We start from the raw sequence: 25,976 nt of genomic DNA on the forward strand, positions 1-25,976 counted from the left end.
GCTATGAATTTCACCTCTCATAGGAAACTAATGTGATTAATTTCTTACTTATTACTTCTTGAGATATTTTACATTTATATGCATAATATGCATAAACATACATACGTACATGCATATACAAACCTACAGACATATACGTATATCTGTATATAATTTTTATATATCTATAACTTCTTTTTAAATAAATGCTAATATACTACATACATTGTTTTACAACTTGCTTTTTTTCTTAATAAAATGAACTGAAAGAAATTCATATTATTATATGATTTTTTTCTATTCATTCTGTGGTTGCAATGTTTCCCATTGTGTGAATGCTTTAGAAATTGTTTTACCTATACCTTATTAAAGAATATTCAAAGTGCTTTCAAGCTTTTGGTGTGCAAGAAATGCTCTAATAATTTAAGCAAATTACTACATATGTAATTTCACACCTCTTCAAATCTTTTTCCCATTTTAAAAACCACATTTGTCTCTTAATTTATTTATAGTACTTTTAAAAATATTCTGGACTCACTCCTTTCTCAGATATATTATAAATGTTGTCTAGTCTGTAGCTTCATTTTTTTTTTTACCTCTACATGTTGTCTTTTGTTGAACAAAAATTCACTTTCATAAAGTCAATCATCTCTTCCATGGTTAATACTTTGATGCCCTGCTAGCTTGGGTGGTCATCCCTGCCCTATTTGTGGTCATCACCATTAAATTTATGGTACACTCTACCAGCCACAGAGAATGAAAAGGAACATTTACTTCTTTATTCTTGAGTCCACACCAATAATTAATGTCAATTCTCTCTCTTCCTCCAGCTCTAGGCTTGGATATACAGATTAGTGTTCATGCTCCTGACACAAAAGGGCTCGTGGTGGAGTGTAACTCAGGAGGGTGGTACCCACAACCCCAGATGAAGTGGAGAGACAGCAGAGGGAATGTAGTTCCAGCCTCATCAAAAACCTTCTCTGAGGATGGAGCTGGATTATTGCACCTGAAGACAAGCGTTCTTATAAAAAACAGTACCCATGGACCTATCACTTGCTGCTTTCATAACCCAGTTACTAGTCAAGAGAAAAGGGCAAGTATTGTCCTACCAGGTGAGTACCTGTGGCTTGGTTCTACCAAGGAAGAATGGTTTTCATCAGTGTGACAAAATAAAGATAAAATTAGGTGAAATAACAAACGAGAAATTGCCTTATAAACAGTGAACTGATGTAGACATGCAACATTTAAACCTTATTAAGTATCTAGACACAAGGAAAATACCAGATGCTGAGGGAGCCTGTTCTTAAAAATGGAAGGAACTGTAACTATTTTTAAAAAAACACCTTATTCTGTTTAGCATCTCAAGGCTTCAAAAGTTATATGTCATTTGACTGCTAGATTCACTATTTCTACCTTTATGAACTTGGATGTCATGTAACCTACAAGACCATTGATTTTCCTCATTTAGAGACATTAACGTATATTTTTTGAATTTGAAATAAAATAACGCAAGTAGGCTTTATAAGACATAAAGCAATATGTAGAATTAATCTGATTTAAAAATTATGGATGTCATAAGTGGACTCTATTACTACCTTGTGAAGAAATAGACATGTAGCCGGAACCGGTTTGGCTCAGTGGATAGAGTGTCGGCCTGCGGACTGAAAGGTCCCGGGTTCGATTCTGGTCAAGGGCATGTACCTGGGTTGTGGGCACATCCCCAGTGGGAGATGTGCAGGAGGCAGCTGGTCGATGTTTCTCTCTCATTGATGTTTCTAACTCTCTATCTCTCTCCCTTCCTCTCTGTAAAAAATCAATAAAATATATTTAAAAAAAAAGAAATAGACATGTAGAAAAGTCCATTATTAAAGATTCAGCAACTGATAAGTGATATATCCAAGATTAGATTCCAACTCCTCACCCAGTATCCAGGGCTATTTTTCTCTGGTACAGGGTGGGTATGATCAGAGAGGTTAGCTGTAAACTGTAAAACTGTATTCTTTGTGCTTCAGCCTGTGACTAGGTCTAGTCCCCAGACAAATTAAGATGGATGGAAAGGACAAGAGGTAGGCAGAGTGAAAGGATTCATTTTAAGTAAGAAAACATCTTAACTGTTACACAAAAACCCTGCCCCCATCAGCAGTTCAAACACAACGGAAATCATCAGATAATTCATGTGGCAGTACTCCTTCATAGTAACTCAAACACTCAGGTTCATGTGGATTGTTGGCCATCAATCCCCTTAAAGATCTTGAAAACCTGTTGATCAAGCAAAACTAAGTTTATTAGACCTAAGGCCATAAGAAAGAACATCATCTTTATATTTATAGCATTCTAGAATGGGTAATTAGGCGAGGATATTTATAATTTTAGAGCCTTTAAAATTTTTAAAAAATATTTTTGTATTGATTTTAGAGAGGAAGGGAGAGGGAGAGAGAGATGGAAACATCAATGATTGGAGAGAATCATTCATTGACTGCCTCCTGAATGCCCCCTACTAGGAATTGAGCCCAAAACCTGGGCATAGGCCCTGACTGGGAATTGAAACATGAGCCCCTGGTTCATAGGTTGATGCTCAACCACTGAGCTATGCTGGCCCGGCATACTGGGTGATTTTACAATAAGTCTTGCAAGCTGAGAAACTAGTTAGAATTTGCAGTTTATAATATCACTAGAAACCCAGTGCACGAATTCGTGCATGGGAGGGGTCCCTCAGCCTGGCCGACCATCAGGGCCGGCTCAGGGAGGGAGGACCACGGGAGGTTGGCCAGCTGTGGGAGGTTGGCTGTGGTAGCACACTGACCACCAAGGGGAAGCTCCTGTATTGAGCATATGCCCCCCTGGTGGTCAGTGCGTGTCATAGCTACTGGCCGGTCATCTGACTGTCTGGTCATAATGGTAACTTAGGCTTTTATATATATACTAGAGGCCTGGTGCATGAATTCATGCACAGGTGGGGTCTGGCTGGCCCACCCCATCAGGGCCAATTGGGCAGGGCAGGCAAGGGGGAAGGACAGCGGGCAGTTGGCTGGCTGGCCCCACCCCTGGTCAAACTCCTGGTCAAGGGGACAATTTGCATATTAGCCTTTTATTATATAGGATAGATAACTTTGGATTAGTGAGCATAGCAATATGAAGGTCTTGAAGTGAGTCTTGATGAGTTCATCATTAGTTTTGTTAAATAAGCTATTTTAGTTATTACCTCTCAGGAGCATGCATTTCCTGGAGGCAATAGCCAACTTATTGTTGTTTGCTTTCAGTTGCATAGTATAGGGACAGGAAAGACGCCTAGCACCAACATAGTTTACCACAAGAACAGGAAATTGATTTGTTCTGATATTGCTTAACATAGGGACAGGGAATTGTTTTGGTTTCATTTCTCAAGGGGGACTATTGCTGAAAAGGAGAAAGAGAGGGCATTCCCTGAGGGACATCATCAGTGTCTACCAGAGGGACTTTGGATGTGATCTCAGGTCAATTGTAGCCTATTGTTACAGTGCTCCTGAAGAGTAGGTAGCTGTTTAACTAGGTCCAACTCACAAAGGCTTAGTATTAGGGAACTACAAAATGTTCTTTTTCCTCATAGTCATGGAAGTATAATTCGTAAGTTGATAAATAAATCTTGGAAGCCCTTTTCTCCTGTTCATCAAAACCTCACTTTATGTGCTTGCATCTCTTTGTAAACCAAAATTAACTCCCTTAGTTAACTCACAATTTCAATTTTCTCTTTTACTTCATGGGAGACTTACTTTTGGTTTCCTTTTCAAGCCTACATTTATATTCTGAGTCATTCAGGAATCTTGGACTAGCCGACCTATTTAGTGTTGTTGAAACTAAAGTATAAATGTAGAACCTTGGATCCCATGTCATTTTCTTGTGGATTTTTTTTCCATTTGAATGAAAATCTTTCATAAAATGAAAGAGAAAATTCTGTCCCAGTGATGGCCAAGTAAGGGGTGAATGATATACCTTGACAATGGATCTGTTATTTTTATATGTTATGTATTTGTTGTTGCTAAAATTCATCTGTCCCTCAAATTCCAATTGTTTGGTGCCAAACCCTGCTTTACTTTAAACTGGTTTTTAATTTACTACATTAAGATATTTATTTTGTGTTCTGCATCTGAAAATTACATTATATGGAGGTATTGCCTGTATGCTTCTATACTTTGTTTTTATCTGTTTCCAAGTTCACCTTCTTCATTCTCTGGGAAACAATGCTTGTCGACTTTTACAATATCTCATACACAAGGCTTTTTGAACCCAGGTCACCAGTGATTGGTACTTAACGGTACTAACTGCTGCTATAGTGCCTACTACCACCAAACAGAGCAAATACTGGTATTGCATTTTCCTTATTTTCTGCACTTTGAGGACTTTCATGCTCTATCACCACTCAGAAATTTTTAACCTTAAAATATATATATTTTTTATTGGGATATTGAGTGTTTATTCCTTGGAAAATTTTTCTGTCACATTGGTCCTAACCTGCAGGGAATTTAAACATTGAATGTCAAAAGACTTTTGCAGCTTTATTTCTGAAATTTCAGAGCTCTTATATGTATATAAATATTTTAAACTTCCTAGAATTTTATGAGGGGCACTTCTGATCCAGTTCCATAGCCATTGGCCTCCCCAAATCCCCCCTATATTGTGGTGCCCAGGACCCCGTCCTGTAATTCCCCTCATCTCATAGATTTTTCCCCTGGAATATAATAACAGAAGTAGAAAGTTATTTCTCCATTCAGTCCTGTTCCGTCCTTGCACAATAACTCCCAAATCATGGTCTTTCCCCTAGTCCAGCTACACAGGCCAGTAGCCCTCGTCTGAGCCCAGAGTGCATACATAGTACAGATTGTAATCAGGACCATAACTGGGTATCCTGCTTCCTTAGATCAATATTGCATGCCCCTTGGAGTCTTGTGATCCTGCTGCCCTACTTATCAAGACTTTCATTTTGCTCTCTCTTTCAGATATCCTGTTAACATCGGAGTATATGTCGACAATGTGGTGTATAAAGTTGTGGCTCCTGATATATTTAGTACTCTTTGCGCATTTTCTTCTGTGTTTGAGATTAAAAGGTATTTCATTGTTATATTAAATGCTTAGAGAAGGTTCATACAAAAAAATGTGTAAACTTGCACATCTGAATGTATCTCACCGCTATATTTGCCAAAGAAGGTCTCAATGTCTTTATGCTTCAGGTTAAGCTGCAATTCTCCCTCCTTATGTGGCTCTCAGGCTGCTGCTATAGTGGCTATTACCATCAAACAGTATTTGGCCCTGATCCCTTCATAGCCATCATTACTTATTTCCCAACACTTGGAATTTCAACAACGGTAATTCTGTTCACTTCCATAGGCAACCATGGATAGTTAGACTTATCACTCAAACTGTTCAGAATATTTTACTTTGATAACAAGAGGAAGAAAAATAGATGAACCAATATCCAGATTATTTGGTCCAACTTAGTCTCCTCTTACTCCTTCTTTTGCGCTTCCTATGAAACTAACTTAAATATATTCTCTTTCTTCCTCATTAGAGGTAGGAAATAGAATCTTAATTTCGGGGAACTGAGGGCATAGGGCAGGGTAGGTAACAGGTATATTTGAGAATAACCTCTTAAGTATTTGACCTTAGGAACTTCACACCATACAATGTGAATAACTGAAGTGATAAATTATGACATCAAATACTTGACATACAAAATATTTCCTAAAGGAAAAGAGTTGTCATATTTCTAGGCTCTTTTGGATTGAGGAAGAGAGGGACTGGGAGATTTAGGGAGATTATTTAATCTACTAGAGGCCTGGTGCACAAAAATTTGTGCACTCGGGGGGGAGGGGGGTCCCTCAGCCCGGCCTGTGCCCTCTTGCAGTCTGGGACCCCTCAGGGGATGACCACCTGCTGGCTTAGGCCCGCCCCCTGGGGGATTGGGCCTAAGATGGCAATCAGACATCCCTCTGGCAGCCCTTGGAGGATGCCCACTTGCCAGCAGGGAACAGACGTAAGCTGCAGTCGGATATCCTTAGTGCTGCTGAGGAGGCAGGAGAGGCTCCCACCACCACCGCTGTACTGGCAGCCATCAGCCTGGTTTGTGAGAGCTCCCATGTGAGAGCGCACTGACTACCAGGGGGCAGCTCCTGCATTGAGCATCTGTCCCCTGGTGGTCAGTGTGTGTCATAGTGACCAGTCATTCCCAGTCCTTCTGCTGTTAGGGTAAGTTTGCATATTACCCTTTTACTATATAGGATAGAGGTCTGGTGCATGGGTGGGGGCCGGCTGGTTTGCCCTGAAGGGTGTCCCGGATCAGGGTCGGGGTCCCGCTTGGGTGCCTGGCCAGCCTGGGTGCGGGGCTGATGGCTGTTTGCAGCTGGTCACACCCCCTTCAGGGTGGGGGTCCCCACTGGGGTGCCTGGCCAGTCTGGGTGAGGGGCTGAGGGCCATTTTCAGGCTGGCGGGTGACTGAAGCTCCCAACCTCTCCTTTTTTTCATTTTATTCTGGGATTTATTTACCTTCTATGGCTGTCACTGGAACTGAGAGCCGGCTTTAGCTCTGAGGCTCGGCTCCAGCTCTGAGACCTCCACTGCTGAAAGCAGGTATCTGGGTTTGTTTGGGTTCTATAATTGTAATACTGTTGTGGTCCTGCTATCTCCAGATCTGACAGCTGAAAGCAGGCTTCTGGGGTTTATTTATCTTCTATAATTGCAACATTGTTTCTTAGACTGCAGATCAGAGGCCGGCAGCGGCAGTTACGGTTAATTACCATGTTTCTCTATCCTAGCTAATAAAAGAGAAACATGCAAATTGACCATAACCCCGACACCCTTCCCATTCGCTAATCAGCAGGATATGCAAATTAACTGTCAACCAAGATGGCGGCCGGCAGCTACGCAACTGAAGCGAACAGGAGGCTTGCTTGCTCCAATGATGGAGGAAGCCAATGTTCCCCGCCTGCCGCTGCCGGCCTCTGAGCTGCACTCTAAGCAACTATGTTGCAATCATAGAAGCTAAGCAAGCTCCAGAGACCTGCTTTCATCCAGCTTCAGCCTCAGAGCTTAGAGCTGCTGTGATGGCAACAGAGTTTCAATTATGGAAGCCAAACAGACCCAGAACCTGCTTTCAGCCCTCAGAGCTGGAGCCGGCTCTCAGCTCCAGTGACAGCTATAGAAGGTAAATAAATCCCAGAATAAAAAAGAAAAAGAAAAAAAGGAGAAGCTGGGAGCTTCAGTCACCCGCCAGCCTGAAAATGGCCCTCAGCCCCTCACCCAGACTGGCCAGGCACCCCAGTGGGGACACCCACCCTGAAGGGTGTGTGACCAGCTGCAAACAGCCATCAGCCCCTCACCCAGGCTGGCCAGGCACCCAAGCGGGACCCCCACCCTGATCTGGGACACTTTCAGGGCAAACCAGCCGGCCCCCACCTGTGCACCAGGCCTCTATCCTATATTACAGGCAGGGAGGGACAGCGCGAGCTGCCATCCAGGCCCCATGTGCAGCCCTGGGCAGCGGAGTATAAGCCCCGCCCCCAGCCAGGTCCCCTGTGTGCCACCTGAATCCCCAGCTGGGACCCCCATGCTGCCTAAGCCCCACACTGCTAAGCCCTGCCCCCAGCCAGGACACTATGACTATTGGAGAGCAGGAAAGTGCTGCTGGACCCTGGGTTGCTGTGGTGATCCGGCCATCAGTAAGTAGAAAAGTGTGGCCTGTAGGAAGCCCCCAGCTGTGCCTGATCCGGGAGCAGGAAAGCAAGCCCGGCCTGAGGGCAGTCCCCAGCTGAGCCTGATCTGGGAGCAGGAAAGCATGCCCGGCCTGTGGGCAGCTCCCAGCTGGGCCTGCAACCCAGTCGTCATGGTGATTGGGAGCAGGAAAGCCTGGCTTGCAAGCAGCACCCCCATCCTGGCCATACCTCAAGGGAGAGTACAACATGTAGTGGAGGCCAAGAGCCTGAGAGATCAACACAGAGGGGCTCCTGCTCAAAGCCTCCATGGTGTGGCTGGGGGCAGGCCCCCAGCAGACACACACACACACACACACACACACACACATGGGATGCCTGCTCTGAGCCTCTGCTGCCAGACTGTGGCCATCAGTAGGACATCCACTGAGGGGTCCCGGACTGTGAGAGAGGCTGGGCTGAGGGAACCCCACCCCCCAGTGCACGAATTTTGTGCACCGGGCCTCTAGTTATTAGATAGGATAGTGACATATACAATTCACAAGACAAAGTGCTTTTTGAGAGCTCATAAAAATTAGATTTATCTATGATTCAGGAAACATAAGTCTAAAAAAGAAAAGACAATTTGACTTGCTCAATTTATAAAGACCTGCATAACTTTGAATTAGTAGTTATGTGCCAGCAGATGTGATAAACACTTTGTAGTAAATATCTTATTAAATTCTCCAAACAATCCTATGTGGTAGGTTCTATTTATTTTCAACACTTTTAGATGAAGAAATTAAGGATCTGAATTTTTAGGTGAATTGTTCAAGCTCAAACAACCTATAAATATAGAGTCAGGATTGGAACCTAGATATTTTAAATGCCAAACAGTTTGCTCCAACCATTGTGCTCTTCTTCATGTTGTATATGGGTATCAAGACACCTTTGCATTCTTGGAGTGATTGGAAGGTCACTAACTCATTAGACAGTTTGACTTATTTATTCATTTATTCAACAAATTTATATTGAGCACCTCCTAGATACTAGCCACTATTCCAGATATTGACAATACAGTAAGGAGGTGGGAGCCAAAAGTCTTTGCCTTCATAGAACGAATTTTTAGTGTAATGTGAGAAAATTCTTCCTTTTTGAACTTTCTTGTTAGTAATTGCTGGTATTTCTTGACTTAACACAGTATTTTTTCTGCCTGACTTGTATATGTTTTACTTTAAATTTTTTTTATTTTTCAATTACAGTTAACATGCAATATTATATTATCTTCACATGTACAATCCAATGATTAGACATTATATAACTCAATAAGTGATCACCATGATAAATCTAGTACCCACCTGACACCAAACATAGTTACTCTAGTACTATTGACTATATTTCATATGCTGTGCTTTATATCCCCATAACTATTCTGTAACTACCAATTTGTACTTCTTAATCCCTTCACTATCCTCCAACCCCCTTCCCTTCTGGAAGCCATCAAAATTTTCTCTGTATCTATGAGTTTACTTCTGTTCTTCTTGCTTTTTTATTTTGTTTTTTTAGACCTATTTTGGTTGGTGTAAGAATTGCTACCCCAGATTTTGTTTGTGTGTTTCCATTTTCATAAAATACCTTTTTCCATCCCTTTACTTTTAGTCTGTGTATGTCTTTTGTTCTGAAGTGAGTCTCTTGTAGACATCATATGAAAGGGTCTTGTTTCGTTATTCATTCCAGCCTCTATATGTCTTTTGATTGGAGTATTTAATCCATTTGCATTTAAAGTAGCTGTTGATAGATATGTATTTATTGCCACTTTACTATTCATATTTTAAATTTTTTTTCTTCTTCTTAAAGAAGACCCTTTAATGTTTCTAGTAATACTGATTTGATGGTGATGAACTGCTTTAGCTTTTTCTTGTCTGGGAAGCTCTTTATCTGTCCTTACAGTTTTAATGATAGTTTTTCTGGGTAGAGTAATCTTGGTTGTAGAACCTGGCTTTTCATCGCTTTGAATATATTTTTTTTCTTTATTGATTAAGGTATTACAAATGTGTCCTTTTCCCCCTTGTCCCGCCATTCCCCCAGTCCTGCCCTCATCCTCACCCTCTGTTGTTTGCGTCCATTGCTTATGCTTATATACATGCATACAAGTCCTTTGGTTGATCTCTCCCTCTCACCCCCACCCTCCCCTACCTTCCCTCTGAGGTTTAAGCATCTGATCGATGCTTCTTTGTCTCTAGATCTGTTTTTGTTCATTGGTTTATGTTGTTCATTATAACCCACAAATGAGTGAGATCATGTGATATTTATCTTTCTCCGACTGGCTTATTTTGCTTAGCATAATGCTCTCCAGCTCCATCCATGCTGTTGCAAATGATAGGAATTACTTCCTTTTTTACAGCAGCATAGAATTCCATTGTGTAGATGTGCCAAAGTTTTTTAATCCACTCATCTGCTGATGGACACTTAGGTTGGTTCTAAATCTTGGCTATTGTAAATTGTGCTGCTATGAACATAGGGGTGCATATATCCTTTTTGATTGGTGTTTCTGGTTTCTTGGGATATATTCCTAGAAGTGGGATCACTGGGTCAAATGGAAGTTCCATTTTTAGTTTTTTGAGGAAACTCCATACTGTTATTTACAGTGGCTGCACCAGCAGTGCATGAGGGTTCCTTTTTCTCCGCAACCTTGGCAGCATTTGTCATTTGTTGATTGGTTGATGATAGCCATTCTGACAGGTGTGAGATGGTACCTCATTATTGTTTTGATTTGCCTCTCTTGGATGATTAGTGATTTTGAGCATGTTTTCATATCTCTCTTGGCCCTCCTTATGTCTTCTTTCGAAAAGTATCTATTTAGGTCCGTCGCCCATTTTTTGGTTGGGTTGTTTATCTTTCTTTTGATAAGTTGTATGAATTCCCTGTAAATGTTGGAGATTAAACTCTTATCGGAGATATCATTGGCAAATATGTTCTCCCATGCAGTGGGTTTTCTTGTTGTTTTGTTGATAGTTTCTTTTGCTGTGCAGAAGCTTTTTATTTTGATGTAGTCCCATTTGTTTATTTTCTCTTTAGTTTCCATTGCCCTAGGAACTGTGTCGGTGAAGATATTGCTTTGGCTTATATCGGAGATTTTGCTGCTTGTGAATTTCTCTAATATTTTTATGGTTTCCCATCTTACTTTTAAGTCCTTTATCCATTTTGAATTTATTTTTCTGTATGGTGTAAGTTGGTGGTCTAGTTTCAGTTTTTTGTATGTGTCTGACCAAATTTCCCAGCACCATTTATTGAAGAGAATGTCTTGTGTTCTTGCCTCCTTTGTCAAATATTAATTGAGCATAGTGGTTTGGGTTGATTTATGAGTTCTCTATTCTATTCCATTGTTCTATATGTGTGTTCTTGTGCCAGTACCAGGAAGTGTTGAGAACAGTGGATTTGTAATGCCTCCTGATATGTGGTATTGAGATTCCTCCTACTTTGTTCTTTCTCAGGATTGCTGCAGCTATTCATTTTTGTTTTTTTGTTTTTGTTTTTATTCCAGAGGAATTTTGGAGAGTTCTTTCTAGATCTGTGAAATATGCTGTTGGTATTTTAATGGGGAGTGCACTGAATCTATAGATTGCTTTGGCTAGTATGGACATTTTAATGATGTTGATTCTACCAGTCCATGAACACAGTATGTTCTTCCATCTGTTTATGTCTTCCTCTATCTCTTTTTTCAACTTCTGTAGTTTTCTGAGTAGAGGTCTTTTACTCCTTAGTTAAGTTTATTCCTAGGTATCTTAATTTTTTGTGTGCAATGGTAAATGGGATTGTTTTTTAATCTCTCTTTCTGTAAGTTCACTATTGGTGTATAAAAATGCCATAGATTTCTTGGCATTAATTTTGTATCCTGCTACATTGCCAAATTCATTTATTAATTCTAATAATTTTTTGATGGAGTCTTTAGGGTTTTCTATGTATAGTATCATGTCATCTGCAAGTAAAGACAGTTTTACTTCTTCTTTTCCAATTTGGATGCCTTTTATTTCTTCTTCTTATCTGATCGCTTTGGGTAGCACTTCCAGTATTATGTTGAACAGGAGTGGTGAAAGCAGGCATCCCTGTCTTGTTCCTGTTCTTAAGGTAAATGGTTTTAGTTTTTGACCATTGAGTATGCAGTTGACAGTATGTTTGTCATATAAGGCTTTGATTATGTTGAGGTATGATCCTTCTATTCCCACTTTGCTGAGCATTTTTATCAAAAAAGGGTATTGGACTTTGTCAAATGCCTTTTCTGCATCAATTGATATGATTATATGACTTTTGTCTCTCAATTTGTTTATGTGATGTATCACATTTATTGCTTAGTGGATATTATACCAGCCTTGCATCCCTGGAATATATCCCACTTGGTCATGGTGCATGATCTTTCTAATGTAATGCTGGATTCGATTTGCTAGAATTTTGTTGAGGATTTTAGCATCTATGTTCACCAGGGATATTGGCCTGTAATTCTCTCTCTTTGTGGTGTCTTTATCTGGTTTTGGGATTAGGGTAATGCTGGCTTCATAGAAAGAGCTTGGAAGTGTGCCTTCCTCTTGAATTTTTTGGAATAGTCTGAGAAGGGTTGGTTGTAGTTCTTCTTTGAATGTTCAGTAAAACGCCCCTGTGAAGCCATCTGGTCCAAGGCTTTTGTTTGCTAGACACTTTTTGTTTACTGTTTCAATTTCATCCATAGTTATTGGCCTATCAGGTTTTTTGATTCTTCATGATTCAGTTTTGGAAGCTTATATTTTTCTTGGAATGTGTCCATTTCGTTGAGGTTGCTCAGTTTGTTGGAGTAGAGTTGTTCATAATATTTTTTAACAATCCTTTGTATATCAGTGGGGCCAGTTGTTACTTCACCTCTTTCGTTGTTTATTTGGGTCCTCTCTCTTTGTTTCTTAGTGAGCCTGGCTAGAGGTTCATCAATCTTGATTATCCTTTCAAAGAACCAGCTCTTGGTTTCCTTGATCTTTTGTATTGTTTTTTTGGTCTCTATTTTGTTTATTTCTGCTCTGATCTTTATTATTTCCTTCCTTCTGGATACTGTGGGCTTTTCTTGTTGCTCGTTTTCTAATTCTTTAAGTTGCAAGGTTAGATAATTTATTACCAGTTTTTCTTTTTTTTTTTTTTTCTTTTTTTCTTTTTTTTTTTAGGTAGTCCTGTAGAGCTATGAACGTCCCTCTCAGGACTGCTTTCATTGTGTCTCATAGATTTTGGATCGTTTTGTTTTCATTGTCATTTGTTTCCAGGATGCTTTTTATTTCTTCTTTGATCTCTTTAGTAACCCAATCATTGTTTAATAGCATGCTATTTAGCCTCCAAGTGTTTGTTTTTTTCATTGTTTTTATTGTAGTTAATTTCTAGTTTTATGCCATTGTCATCTGAGAAAATGCTTGTTATGATTTCTATCCTCTTGAATTTGAAAAGAGTTTGCCTGTGTCTTAATATGTGGTCTATCTTTGAAAATGTCCCATGTGCACTGGAAAAGAATGTATATTCTGTAACTTTGGGGTGAAATATTCTGAAGATGTCAGTTAAGTCTATCTGATCTAATGAGTCATTTAGGATTGCTGTTTATTTACTGATTTTTTGTTTAGAGGATTTATCCAGTGGTGTCAGTGGAGTATTAAAGTCCCCTACTATGACTGTATTGCTATTGATCTCTCCCTTGATATCTTCCAGAAGTTTTTTTTATGTATTTTGGTGCTCCTGTATTGGGTGCATATATCATTACCAGAGTTATATCTTCTTGTTGAATTGCTCCCTTTAGTATTATGTAGTGGCCTTCCTTATTTCATGTTATGGCCTTTACTTTGAGGTATATTTTGTCAGATATAAATATCACAACCCCAGCTTTTTTCTCATTTCCATTTGCCTGAAAAATTTTTTTCTATCCCTTCACTCTCAGTCTATGTGAATCCTTTGTTTTGAGGTGGGTCTCTTGCAGACAACAAATATATGGGTCATGTTTTCTTATCCATTCAGCTACCCTATGTCTTTTGATTGGATCATTTAATCCATTTACATTTAATGTTATTATTGATAAGTACTTGTTTGTCATCATTTTTATTCTTAATGTCTGCGTTTCTTCTTGCCTTTCTGTTTCTCCTTTTTACAGCAGTCCCTTTAGCATTTCTTGCATTGCTGGCTTGGTGGTAATAAACTCTCTTAGCCTTATTTGGCTGTGAAACTCCTGATTCCACCTTCAATTTTGAATGATAGCTTTGCTGGGTATAGTATTCTTGGATTCAGTCTCTTGCTTTGCATCACTTTGTATATTTCATTCCATTCCCTCCTGGCCTGGGGTGTTTCTGTTGAGAAGTCAGTTGATATTCTAATAGGAGATCCCTTGTAGGTAACTTGCTGTCTCTCTCTGGCAGTCTTTAAGATTCTTACTTTGTCATTGGTGTTTGCCAATTTAATTATGATGTGTCTTGGTTTCAGTCTTTTAAGGTTCATCTTGTTTGGGACTCTATGTGCTTCTTGGACTTGTGTAGTTTTTTCTTGACAGGGAAGTTTTCTGTCATTATTTATTTAAACAGGTTTTCTATTCCTTACTTCTTTTCCTCTCCTGGTAACCCTATTATGTGAAGGTTGTTTTGTTTTGTTTTGTGTTGTCCCAAAGCTCCCTTAGATTCTCCTTTTGCTTTATAATTTTATTTTCAGTTGCTGCTGTGTTTGTGTGTTTTTTCCTACCTTGTCTTCTAATTCGCTGATGTGGTCCTCAGCCTCTTCTAGTCTACTGTTTAAGCCTTCAATTGTGTCCTTTATTGCAGCTATGTCATACTTCATTTCCTGTTGGTTCCTTTTCATGTTGGTGACATTCTCAGTCAGCTCCTTATAATTCTCATTGAGTTGTGTGTATTTGTCATTGAGTTGTGTTTCTTTGTCATCCAGCCATTTGAGCATCCTTATAACCATTACTCTGAATTCTTTTTCTGACATGTTACTAGCCTCCATTTCATTTAGCTCCCTTTCTGGTAATTTGTCTTTTGCTTTCCTTTTGGGATTGCTTTTTTGTCTTCCCATGTTTTGCTGTAATGTTTTAATTGTAGATCCAATTGCTTTGCTACTCTGGTTCTTTTTGGGATAGTGCTACTGGTTTGATCTCTCAGGTCTCCTGGGCTTGGTAATCTAGTGTAACTCCTTACTTGAGCTATTTGGGTTCTTTTGATGTAGGCCTGTGAGCTGGAAAGGCACTACTGCGGTGTCTGGAAGTCAGCAGCCATGGAGGGGGTGCCCCAATTTTTGCTGTATTGTGCCCTTGATTGAAATCACATGTGCCCAGTGGGGACTCACAGTGGCACCCAGGAGCCATCTGTTTGGGTGATGGGGCTCAGAAGGCCTGCACTCTGGAAAGGCATAACTGTGGTATCCAGAGTTCTGTAGTTGTGAGCAGACTCAGCTTTTGCTGCTGCCTCTGTGGTTGGATATGCATCCAACCACAGTGGCAGATCACAGGGGCACCTGCGGTGCGTTTGCCAGCAGGGTGTACTGATGCACTCTGAAGGGCCCTGGCGCTGAAGCCACACAATTGCAGTGTCTGTGGGCAGGTATTCAGAGTTTCTACAGCCCAGTACTGTGACCTTCTTTGTATAAGTGCATGCCCATCGGGGGCTCACAGCAGCGCCCAAGGGCTGCCTGTGGAGTGGTGTGCTTGGGAGGCCTGTGCACTGAAAAAGCACATGACTGTAGTGTCCAGAGTGCTGCGGGTGTGGGGTGGGGAAACTCAGTTTTTGCTGCTGCGCCTGTGGTGGTGGCTCACAAGGGCACCCATGGTGTGTTTGCCAGCACTGTGCACTGAAGCACTCTGATGGGCCCTGGCACTGAAGCTGTGCAATTGAGGTATTTGTGGGCAGGTATCCAGGATGAGTGAATTCATAATTTCTACTGCCAGGTGAGTGCTTCCCTGTTTGTCCAAGATCACACTCAGTGGGGGCTCACATGGCTCCTGAGAGTGCCCTGTGGGTCGATGGCTCAGGGGGCCTGGTCACTGAAAATGTGCGACTGTGGCAGTGCATTTGCCAGCGCAGAGCTCTGATGCACTCTGAGGGGCCCTGGTGCTGAAGTTGCGCAGCTGGGGTGTCTGTGGGCAGTTATTCAGGAAGAGGAAATTCAGAATTTCTATTGCGGGGCAGCTCACCCTTGTCTGTACAAAATCACACCCAGCAGGGGCTCACAGTGGCTCCCAAGAGCTGCCTATGGAGTGGTGTTCCCAGGAGGCCTGTGCGCTGGAGACACGCATCTGTGGTGTCCAGAGGTCTGCAGCTGGGGAGGGGGGAAGTTGCACTTACTGCTGCAGAAGTGGTGCACCCTTGGAGGTGGAGATCCTAGGGTCCGTGGGTCTGTAGGTAGGGCAGCAGGATTTTGGCTGGAGTGGCTGCCGGGTCATGGGCAGTGTCCAAGGCCTGTCTGGGTGGTTGTGCTGATGAGTTCCTAGAAGTGGCCATTCCCCCCTTCAAGATGGCATGGGTTCCATGCCCAAGTTCCGCAGTCCAGAGAGTGCCCGCAGTGGTGGTAGTCTCTCTCTGTCCAAAAGGGCCTGGTCTGTCAGCCCCTGCTGCTCCTGCCGGATTTAACTGTCCCTCACTCACTCACATACACACCACACACACCCACACGCTCTCCTTTCATCCCCTCACTCACGCACTCCCTCTTCCTCATTTCTGTCCTGCCAGCCACCATCTTTTTCAAGTCTCGCTTTGAATATTTCTTGCCAATCCCTCCTGGCCTGCAAAGTTTCTTTTGAGAAATCAGCTGAATGTCTTATGGAAGCTCCCTTGTAGGTAACTTACTACTTTTCTTTTGCTGCTTTTAAGATACTCTCTTTGTCTTTAAGCTTTTGCATTTTAATTGAAATGTGTCTTGGTGTGGGCCTCTTTAGGTTCATCTTGTTTGGGATTCTGTACAAAATAGAAACAAAAACCACATTGCTTTCTGGATTTTCTCTACTCTAAGTCAAGTATTTATAGTTATTTTCTTTGCAATATATGTCTCAGAATTACTCAGCAATCTTGTCATTTTCCTCTAGGAATGTTATGAATCAGTAAATGAATCGTTTTTTAATATAGCTTGATATAGGAAATTATTCTATATAATAAAAGCCAAATATGCTAAGTTTCCGGTCATCCAGTCATCTGTTCAACCAATCAAAGTGTAATATGCTAATGATATGCTAAGGCTGCTCAACCACTCACTATGACATGCACTGATCAACAGGGGGGCAGACACTCCAACCAGTAGGTTAGCTTGCTGCTGGGGTCTGGGCCAATTGGGACTGAGCAAGATGGGCCAGGCACATCCTGGAGCTCTCCCGCAGTCCCTCCCTGGCTGGCCAACCTCCTGTGTCCCTCCTTGGCCCCAATTGTGCACTGGTGGGGTCCTTCAGCCTGGTCTATGCCCTCTCACAATCCGGGACACCTCAGGGTATGTCAGAGAGCCAGTTTTGGCCCGATCCCACAGGCCAGGCCGAAGGACCCCACTGGTGCACAAAATCATGCACAGGACCTCTAGTAGTTTAATAAGAAGTGTTGTCCAGCCCTAAAATGATCTTTCTCACATTTCAGTAAGCTTCCTAGAAAATACTATTTAAGTAAAGATTGTCTGAATAGCAGGGATGCTGTGGAGAAGAGCCTTGCATTATAACTTAAGGCCTTTACATTTATAAAATTCTTGGCTTCCAGGACACTTTTGTTGTCTGAACTAACACAGAGTTTCCCAACACTAGTATTTTGTTGGTCCCATAAACTTTAGACCCTTAAGTATTTACAGATTATAGTGACCAGGGCCCTACTCTTTCTAGATCTTATTTCCAGGCTGATTACATGCTGCACAAAATGGGGAGAAGTAAGAAGAGGTCATTCTTCCTAACCCTGCTCTGTCCCTAGCCTAAACGACTGTGAGCTCTGATTCTTGGCTTTATCTTTACCCACATTCCTGCCTTTCATGCCTGAGCTCTGACAGAGGTTGAATAACTCTAAGTAGACATAGCATTGAGACCTTTAAAAAATTTTCCTGTATCCAGGGATACATTGTTGTTATTCCACTGTATCCCTAAATTCCTCCTTCTTAATTCTCTCTTTGACTCTTTACAGATATACAAGGCAACTGCCACATTTTTTTAAAAATTGTGTTTGAGTGTTCACCATTCCTGATGCATGCTAGCATCTTTCCTGTCTACTGGCTTCTGCGGGATAAAGGTAAGTGAAACTAGAAAAGTGAGATTTTTTAGGTCATCTTTTCTTTGGCTGGTACCCTCTTCACTAGGAGGTATTTTCATAAAGCTAGGTGACATTTAAAACAACAACAGGAAGAGGAATCTGAGTTCAGGTGACATCTAAAAGTCTGCAGATTCTGTTCCCTGAACTGTTAGAGGCCCGGAGGTTTAGGCTGTACTGATGGTGTATGTCTGCCACTACTCATGGTGATATTTGCTTGTGCACCAAGGGAAAAGATACATTCCTTCAGATCTTATGGACATTTCATTCAAAATTATGAAGTCCAGACACTTATTTACAAAACACAGTTACTGATGTCACCTATAGGTTGGCTTTAAACCCATGATTCAAAACATTTTTGAGTTATGGATCTTTGAAAAATTAATGAAAAAAATCTAAAATCATAATTTTACTTATTTTATTTCCTATTCAGTTTCAAAACTATTGAAAGCTATCATTTTGCCTATCTACTTAGATGCTATTTAGAACTGTAATTATAGTATATCATGTACCTTATTATGATAGTATCTGAGAATTAGCAATACCTTTCTTTCACTTGCAGTTGCTGGGAATTATTTACATAAGACAATGAAAAGATAAACAAAAGGATCACTTTATTATTTGGGAGGGATTTTTCAAATCTATTACTGAACTGGTGCCAAAGCCCATTACATATATTTGCATCTCCAGTTACAAACCCAACCCTCAAATCTTAACAAACAAATGAGCCGAGAAGACAACCCAATCAGAGTTAACTAGAAAGTAGCAATATGTAAAAATGCATAAGATGGCATTCTTTTTCCAACAGTATGGGGAAATGTTTTTTTTTATTGTTTTATTGCTTAAAGTATTACAAAGGGTATTACATATGTCTCCTTTTTTTCCCCGCCCTTGACAATACCCTGGCCTCCCCTACTCCCCAGTGTCTTATGTCCATTGGTTATGCTTATATGCATGCATACAAGTCCTTCAGTTGATCTCTTACCCCCCTCCCTCCTGCCCCTCAACCCTCCCCGGCCTTCCCGCTGCAGTTTGACAATCTGTGTGAGGCAGCTCTGCCTCTGTTTCTATTATGGTTCAAAAGTTTATAATGGTCTCTATTATCCATGAATGAGTGAGATCATGTGGTATTTTTCCTTCATTGACTGGCTTATTTCACTTAGCATAATGCTCTCCAGCTCCATCCATGCTGTTGCAAATGGTAAGAGTTCCTTCTTTTTTACAGCAGATAGTATTCCATCGTGTAGATGTACCACAGTTTTCTAATCCATTCATCTACTGATGGGCACTTAGGCTGTTTCCAGATCTTAGCTATGGTGAATTGTGCTGCTATGAACATATGGGTGCACATATCCTTTCTGATTGGTGTTTCTGGTTTCTTGGGATATATTCCTAGAAGTGGGATCACAGGGTCAAATGGGAGTTCCATTTTTAGTTTTTTGAGGAAACACCATACTGTTCTCCACAGTGGCTGCAACCAGTCTGCATTCCCACCAGCAGTGCACGAGTGTTCCTTTTTCTCCACATCCTCTCCAGCACTTGTCGTTTGTTGATTTGTTGATGATAGCCAGTCTGACAGGTGTAAGATGGTATCTCATTGTTGTTTTGATTTGCATCTCTCGGATGATTAGTGACTTTGAGCATGTTTTCATATGTCTCTTGGCTTTCTGAATGTCCTCTTTTGAAAGGTGCCCTTTGCTCATTTTTTTGATTGGATTGTTTATCTTCCTTTTGTTAAGTTGTATGAGTTCCCTATAGATTTTGGAGATTAGGCCCTTATCAGATATGACATTGGCAAATATGTTTTCCCACGCTGTGGGTTTTCTTGTTGTTTTGTTGATGGTTTCTTTTGCTGTGCAGAAGCTTTTTATTTTGATGTAGTCCCATTTGTTCATTTTCTCTTTAGTTTCAAGTGCCCTAGGAGCTGTGTCAGTGAAGAAATTGCTTCGGCATATGTCTGAGATTTTGTTGCCTTTGGATTCTTCTAGAATTTTTATGGCTTCCTGTGTTACATTTAAGTCCTTTATCCATTTTGAGTTTATTTTTGTGTATGGTGTAAGTTGGTGGTCTAGTTTCATTTTCTTGCATATATCTGTCCAATTTTCCCAACATCATTTATTGAAGAGACTATCTTGGCTCCATTGTATGTTCTTGCCTCCTTTGTCAAATATTAATTGAGCATATTGGTTCGGGCCGATTTCTGGGGTCTCTATTCTATTCCATTGATCTATATGTCTGTTCTTGTGCCAGTACCAGGCAGTTTTGAGAACAGTGGCTTTGTAATACAGCTTGATATCTGGTATTGAGATCCCACCTACTTTGTTCTTTCTCAGGATTGCTGCAGCTATTTGGGGTCTTTTTTTATTCCAAATGAATTTTTGGAGAGTTCGTTCTAGATCTGTGAAGTATGCCATTGGTATTTTAATGGGAAGTGCGTTGAATTTATAGATTGCTTTGGGTAGTATGGACATTTTAATGATGTTGATTCTACCAATCCATGAACACGGTATGTTCTTCCATCTGTTTATGTCTCCCTCTATCTCTTTTTTCGACGTCCTGTATTTTTCTGAGTAGAGGTCTTTTACCTCTTTAGTTAAGTTCATTCCTAGGTAGCTTAATTTTTTTGGTGCGATGGTAAATGGGATTGTTAGTATGGGGAAATCTGACTGCCATAAACAACTCTCTGATAACAGTATATGTGCTGCAACATCTATCTATCATCTATCTATCTATCTATCTATCTATCTATCATCTATTAAAAATCTATATTTATCTACCAACCATTATTTGGAATATTTAACAAATAATATTCTCAACCTGAAAATCTCTATTAATCTTTAAAGATACAGATTTCATGCCATCTCTTCTGAGAAGCTACATTCTGCTTCCATTTATTTCAACATCCTTTTATAAATAATATAAGTTGGATTGTTTTGTCTTCCAACAAGTCTATTCTCTCAAAGATTGTGAACTCCAAAAGGGCATTTGATGACTCCATAGGTCACAGAGCTTCATGACCTCTTTCCAAATGAAACAATCCTTGTGTGCTGAGAAAGTGAGAGAAGAGAGAACTGCATGTGCACAGCTGCTGTGTGTTTTACATAAACTGACTGTTCAGCCTTCACAAAATGTGAAGTGCATAGTAGTCCCATTTTACAGATGAAGAAATTACATCTTGTGCTTTACCCAAAACACAGAATTCTCTATTTTTTATTTGTTTTCAAAAATTTGATTTTTAAAAAATAGTTTTTTTTTGTTGATTTGGGGGAGGAAGGGAGAGGGAGAGAGAGGAGGAGACATCAATGATGAGAGAGAATCATTGATCTCTGCCCATGACCGGGAGTTGAACTGTGACCTCCTGATTCATGGGTAGATGCTCAGCCACTGAGTCATACTGGCCAGGCCAAAACATTTGATTTTTTAATTGTAATGATTAAACTAATGAAGTAAAATTTTATTATTGTAAATGTCAATCTACACTAATAAAAGAGAAACATGCAAATTTGTGTCACTCCACTACCCTTCCCATTGGCTAATCAGGGTGATATGCAAATTAACTGCCAGCCAAGATGGCAGCCGGCAGCCAGGCAGCTGATGTGAACAGGGAGGCTTGCTTGTTTCAGTGACGGAGGACTCCAACGTTTCCTGCCTGACTTGCCGGCCTCTCAGCTGCAACTCTAAGCAACTATGTTGCAAATATAGAAGCTAAACAAAACCCCAGAAACCTGCTTTACTCAGTCGGGCTTCAGCCAGCCAGACCGCAACATTGTATCAAATACAGAAGGTAAACAAAGGCCAGAAACCAGCTTTCAGCAGAGGAGGCCTCAGAACTAAAGCTGGCCCAGAATAAAAAAAAAAAAAAAAGGCGCAGTTGGGAGCTTCAGTCACCCACCAGCCTGAAAATGGCCCTCAGCCCCTCAGCCAGACTGGCCAGGTACCCCAGTGGGGACCCCCACCCTGATCCAGGACACCCTTCAGGGCAAACCAGCCAGCTCCCACCTGTGCACCAGGCCTCTATTCTATATAGTAAAAGGGTAATATGCCTCCCGGCACTGGGATCAGCGTGACAGGGGGCAGCGCCCAAACCCCCGATCGCCCTGCAGCTCTGTGTGTGACAGGGTGTGGCGCCCCAACCCCCTGATCAGCCCTGCTCTGTGCCTGATAGGGGGGAGCTCCCCAATCCCCTGATCGCCCTGCGGCTCTGTGTGTGACAGGGTGCAGCGCCCCAAGCCCCTGATCGGCCCTGCTCTGTGAGTGATAGAGGGTGGCACCCCAACCCCCCACACGGGCCCTGCTCTGTGTGTGACAGTGTAGAGCCATAACCTCCCCATCGGCCCTGCCCTGAGTGTGACAGTGGCGGCACCCCAAACCCCTGATCGGCCCTGCTCTGTGGGTGATAGAGGGCGGCGCCCCAACCCCCTGATGGGCCCTGCTCTGTGAGTGACAGTGAGGAGCTCCTCAACCCCCTGATTGGCCCTGTTCTGTGTGTGACAGGGTATGGAGCCCCAACCCCCCTGATGGGCCCTGCTCTGTGCATGACAGGGGGCAGCGCCCCAATCCCCTGATCTGCCCTGCTCTGTGCATGACAGGGGGCAGCGCCCCAACCCCCTGATCGGCCCTGCTCTGTGCGTGACAGGGGGTGGCACCACAACTTCCCTATCGACCCTGCCTTGAGTGTGATTGGGGGCGGTGCCCCAACCCCCCAATCGGCCGTACCCTGAGGGTGACTAGGAGTGGCATCGCAACCTCCCGATCTGCCCTGCTCTGTGCATGACAGGGGGCGGCGCCCCAACTCCCCAATTGGCCCTGCTCTGAGCCCGACCAGGGGCTGCACCTAGGGATTGGGCCTGCCCTCTGCCACCCGGGTGCAGGCCTAAGCCAGCAGGCCATTATCTCCTGAGGGGTCCCAGACTGTGAGAAGGCACAGGCCAGGCTGAGGGACCCCCTCCCCGCCCCCCCCAGTGCACAAATTTTTGTGCACCGGGCCTCTAGTTATAAATAAAGAGTATTGACATTAAAACTGATTTATTTTTAGCATGATAAACAATTTCTTCAAAAATATTTCAAGCAAACCATTTTGTGTGATATGATCTATTATTAAATAACTTTCATATATATTTATAACCCAAATGATGTAACTATGACATTTTATTAGTTTATCATTGTTTGATATGCTGTAGATATTGGGAGATTTTATTAGGATATCCCAGCTACCTATGTAACAGTGAAAAGTGGAAAGTGGAATGAGATTCAGATATATGTCAAGCTCACTACCAGGGAGATTTGAAACTTTGATGGGGAACAGGGTAAATAATTCTTGTAAAATACCACATTTGAAGTTGTAATTGAAAATAACAAATGTGTGATGACACATTTCCTTCCCTGTTCCCTCAGAGTAGCAATACAAAGAGCAAAAGTTATGCTACATATATATCACCTCCAAGGGAATGTATTTTATGACACTGTTTTTAGAGAACAAAGGGAGATGGTAAAATGTTGCATAACTGAATTGAAGGTCTAAATCTTAAAGCACTCTGTTGATATAATACAGCAAGGTGTGAAGAAAAAAAGACAAAGAAAAACTGGTTAGCAAACATTTTAATCCGGATTTCTATTCCTTAGTGAAAAAAATAGCCTTGTAAAATATTAAGACCAGGATATAATCAAACTAAATCATCACCTTCTCACAGTTGCTTTTGTGTATTGCTAATCTCTAGAATGTAGAATATTCTAAGATTGTTACATTGGTATATGTGCAAAGTTTATTTTTATGAAACAGAAATACTCAAATCAGTTCATAAGATACATGCACAATAAATAATATTTAGAGTAAGAAAAAAAAACGTACCTGAAACACCTTATTAATGTTTAACTCCATGGAGTTATAAACTATGGTTATTAGAGATTGTAAATCTATGTTATTTAAGCCTCATACAAGATTATTATAATTACTAGTGGCCCGGTGCATGAAATTCATGCGCAGGGGTGGGGGAAGTTCCTCAACCCAGCCTGCACCCTCTCCAATCTTGGACCCTTCAGGGGATGTCTGACTGCCGGCACTCGGACATCCCTCTCACAATCCGGGACCACTGGCTGCTAACCACTCCCCTGCTGGCCTGATCACCCCCCAAGGCTTTTATTATATAGATATGACCCTTCACAGAAAATTTCACTAACCCTGCTTTACAATAAGGGCTTGATGATTGAATCATTCGGTCCAAGCACCAAGATTTCCTTTCTTTGAATAGTAGAGGAAATAATTATCTTGTCTAAGTTGCCCTGAACATCAAATGAAATAATGACTTAGAAAAGTATAAAAGCACCATATAAAGACAACTGTCTTTTTCATGTACTGAAAAGACAATAAAGTGGTAAAATGAAAAACACTATTTTTATTCTCCCCTTTCCTTCCTTTACAGCCTTTGTTTAAACTTTGAAATTTATAAAAATTTCACTCCTATTATCATTTCTTTACATTCAGTATTATTTTGTATTAGTTTCAGGTTTTATATTAGTAACAGAATAGTGGTTAGACAATCATATACTTTACAAAGTGTTCCCCAATATTTCCAGTACCCACCTGGCATCATACCGTCATTACAACACTGTTGACTATATTCCCTATTTAAGTGACAATAGGTTTACAGGTTCCTTCCAATCTTTCTTTTGTGTTGCTCGCCCTTCTTTTTCTTTCTCACTTCTTCACTCATTTTCTTTATATAGTATTTCAATTGGCCCTCAAAGCTCAGTGAAGGCACTGGGACAAGCTTAATCCATTTTACAGACCAGGAAACTGAGGCCAATTCCAATTGGCTGTGGAACTGGACTCAGCGTGCAGGGAGCCCTCACAACTGCGCTCTCCACTTTTCCTAAGGGTCAGCCATGGAGCAAACAGAATAAACCTCCCCATGAGGCTTCCAGCCTCGTTCTCAAGCACCTCTTCATCGTGGATACTCCACATTCTTTCCTCTACTGCGCTCCCCGCCCCCATTCTTTACTGCCCTCCCTTCTCGGGAGCAGGTGGTAGGCTTCGCACTCACCATTCAGGCATGTGCCACAGTGGGGCAGGGCAGGAACTGGGGGCGGGGCAGGCATGGGCTTGCTTTTTGGCCAAGGCAGGAGCAGGAGTGGCGATCTCTCAAGTGCACAGGCCGTGGCGAGGCCCAGTTAGCACCGAGAGCTTCACCGAACTGCCATAGTGGGATAACTGGCAGCGCAGCACCCCTGCAGTGAGGTGGCACTGCCCCTCAACCCCTGCCTCAGGGCTGCGGGTCCACGCCCCCCACCCCGGCATCCTTCCATGCAGTCAATAGCCTCTTGTTTCCCACATCTTGGGGCCACTGCAGAACCTCGCTCTCCTCCAGTGAGGCAGATCGCCACCCGCTGGCCCCTGCTCCGGCCGAACCCCGCCTCTGCGCTCTGTGCCCCTTGGGCTGCCCGCCTCCCGGCCAGCTGCTTCACCAAAGCCACAGCACTTGGGAGCCGCCCCTCAGGCGGGGCCTGTCTGTGCACCTGCGGCCCCTCTGGCTGTGGCTCCTGGCCAGCCGCTGCTTCGCCCACCGAAGCTTCCTTTTCCTTCAGGCGCTCTCCTCAGACCCCAGGGAGCTTGGCTCCTTTGCCCTGCCCCTCCTTGGCTCCCTACAGCGCCTGCTCCACTGGCTCTCCCGGCACTCCCAGGCTGCCCACCTGTCAGGACACTGCCGGGCGCCCTGCAGTGGGCAGCGGGGTCCTGGGGCAGGGGGTGGGGTGTGGGGAGCAGCTCCAGTAAAGTAGCAAACCCCAGGTCTGCCTTGGGATTTGGCTGCCGGGCCACAGAAGGAGTCTGCCTGGATGGGACAAATGGCTCTTAGACCTGGAGTGCCGTCCCCAGCCCTGAAGCCATGCCCACCCTGTAAAGGGTCATCCTGTTATGGCTTCTGGGCCTAATTTGCATATTACCTCTTTATATATTAAGACTAGAGGCCCGGTTCACAAAAATTTGTGCACTCGGGGGGGGCGGGGGGGGGGGAAAGGGGGTCCCCCAGCCCGGCCTGTGCCCTCTCGCAGTCTGGGACCCCTCGGGAGATAACGACCTGCTGGCTTAGGCCTGCTC

General features: G+C 42.4%; 1 protein-coding gene across 1 annotated transcript in view; it reads left to right on the plus strand.

Moving 5' to 3' along the window:
• The window catches only part of LOC139001787 (putative selection and upkeep of intraepithelial T-cells protein 1 homolog), a 55,223-nt gene that overhangs the window by 24,145 nt on the left and 5,102 nt on the right, over window positions 1-25,976 (plus strand). The window contains exons 4-6 of the mRNA XM_070403319.1: window positions 810-1,091; window positions 4,953-5,060; window positions 17,762-17,866. Of these exons, the coding sequence (XP_070259420.1) occupies window positions 810-1,091; window positions 4,953-5,060; window positions 17,762-17,866 (495 nt within the window). The remainder of the gene's footprint in view (window positions 1-809; window positions 1,092-4,952; window positions 5,061-17,761; window positions 17,867-25,976) is intronic.

The sequence above is a fragment of the Myotis yumanensis genome, unplaced genomic scaffold, assembly GCF_028538775.1.
Source record: "Myotis yumanensis isolate MYYU_CA2020_CCGP unplaced genomic scaffold, mMyoYum1.0.hap1 SCAF_2, whole genome shotgun sequence".
Lineage (NCBI taxonomy): Eukaryota > Metazoa > Chordata > Mammalia > Chiroptera > Vespertilionidae > Myotis > Myotis yumanensis.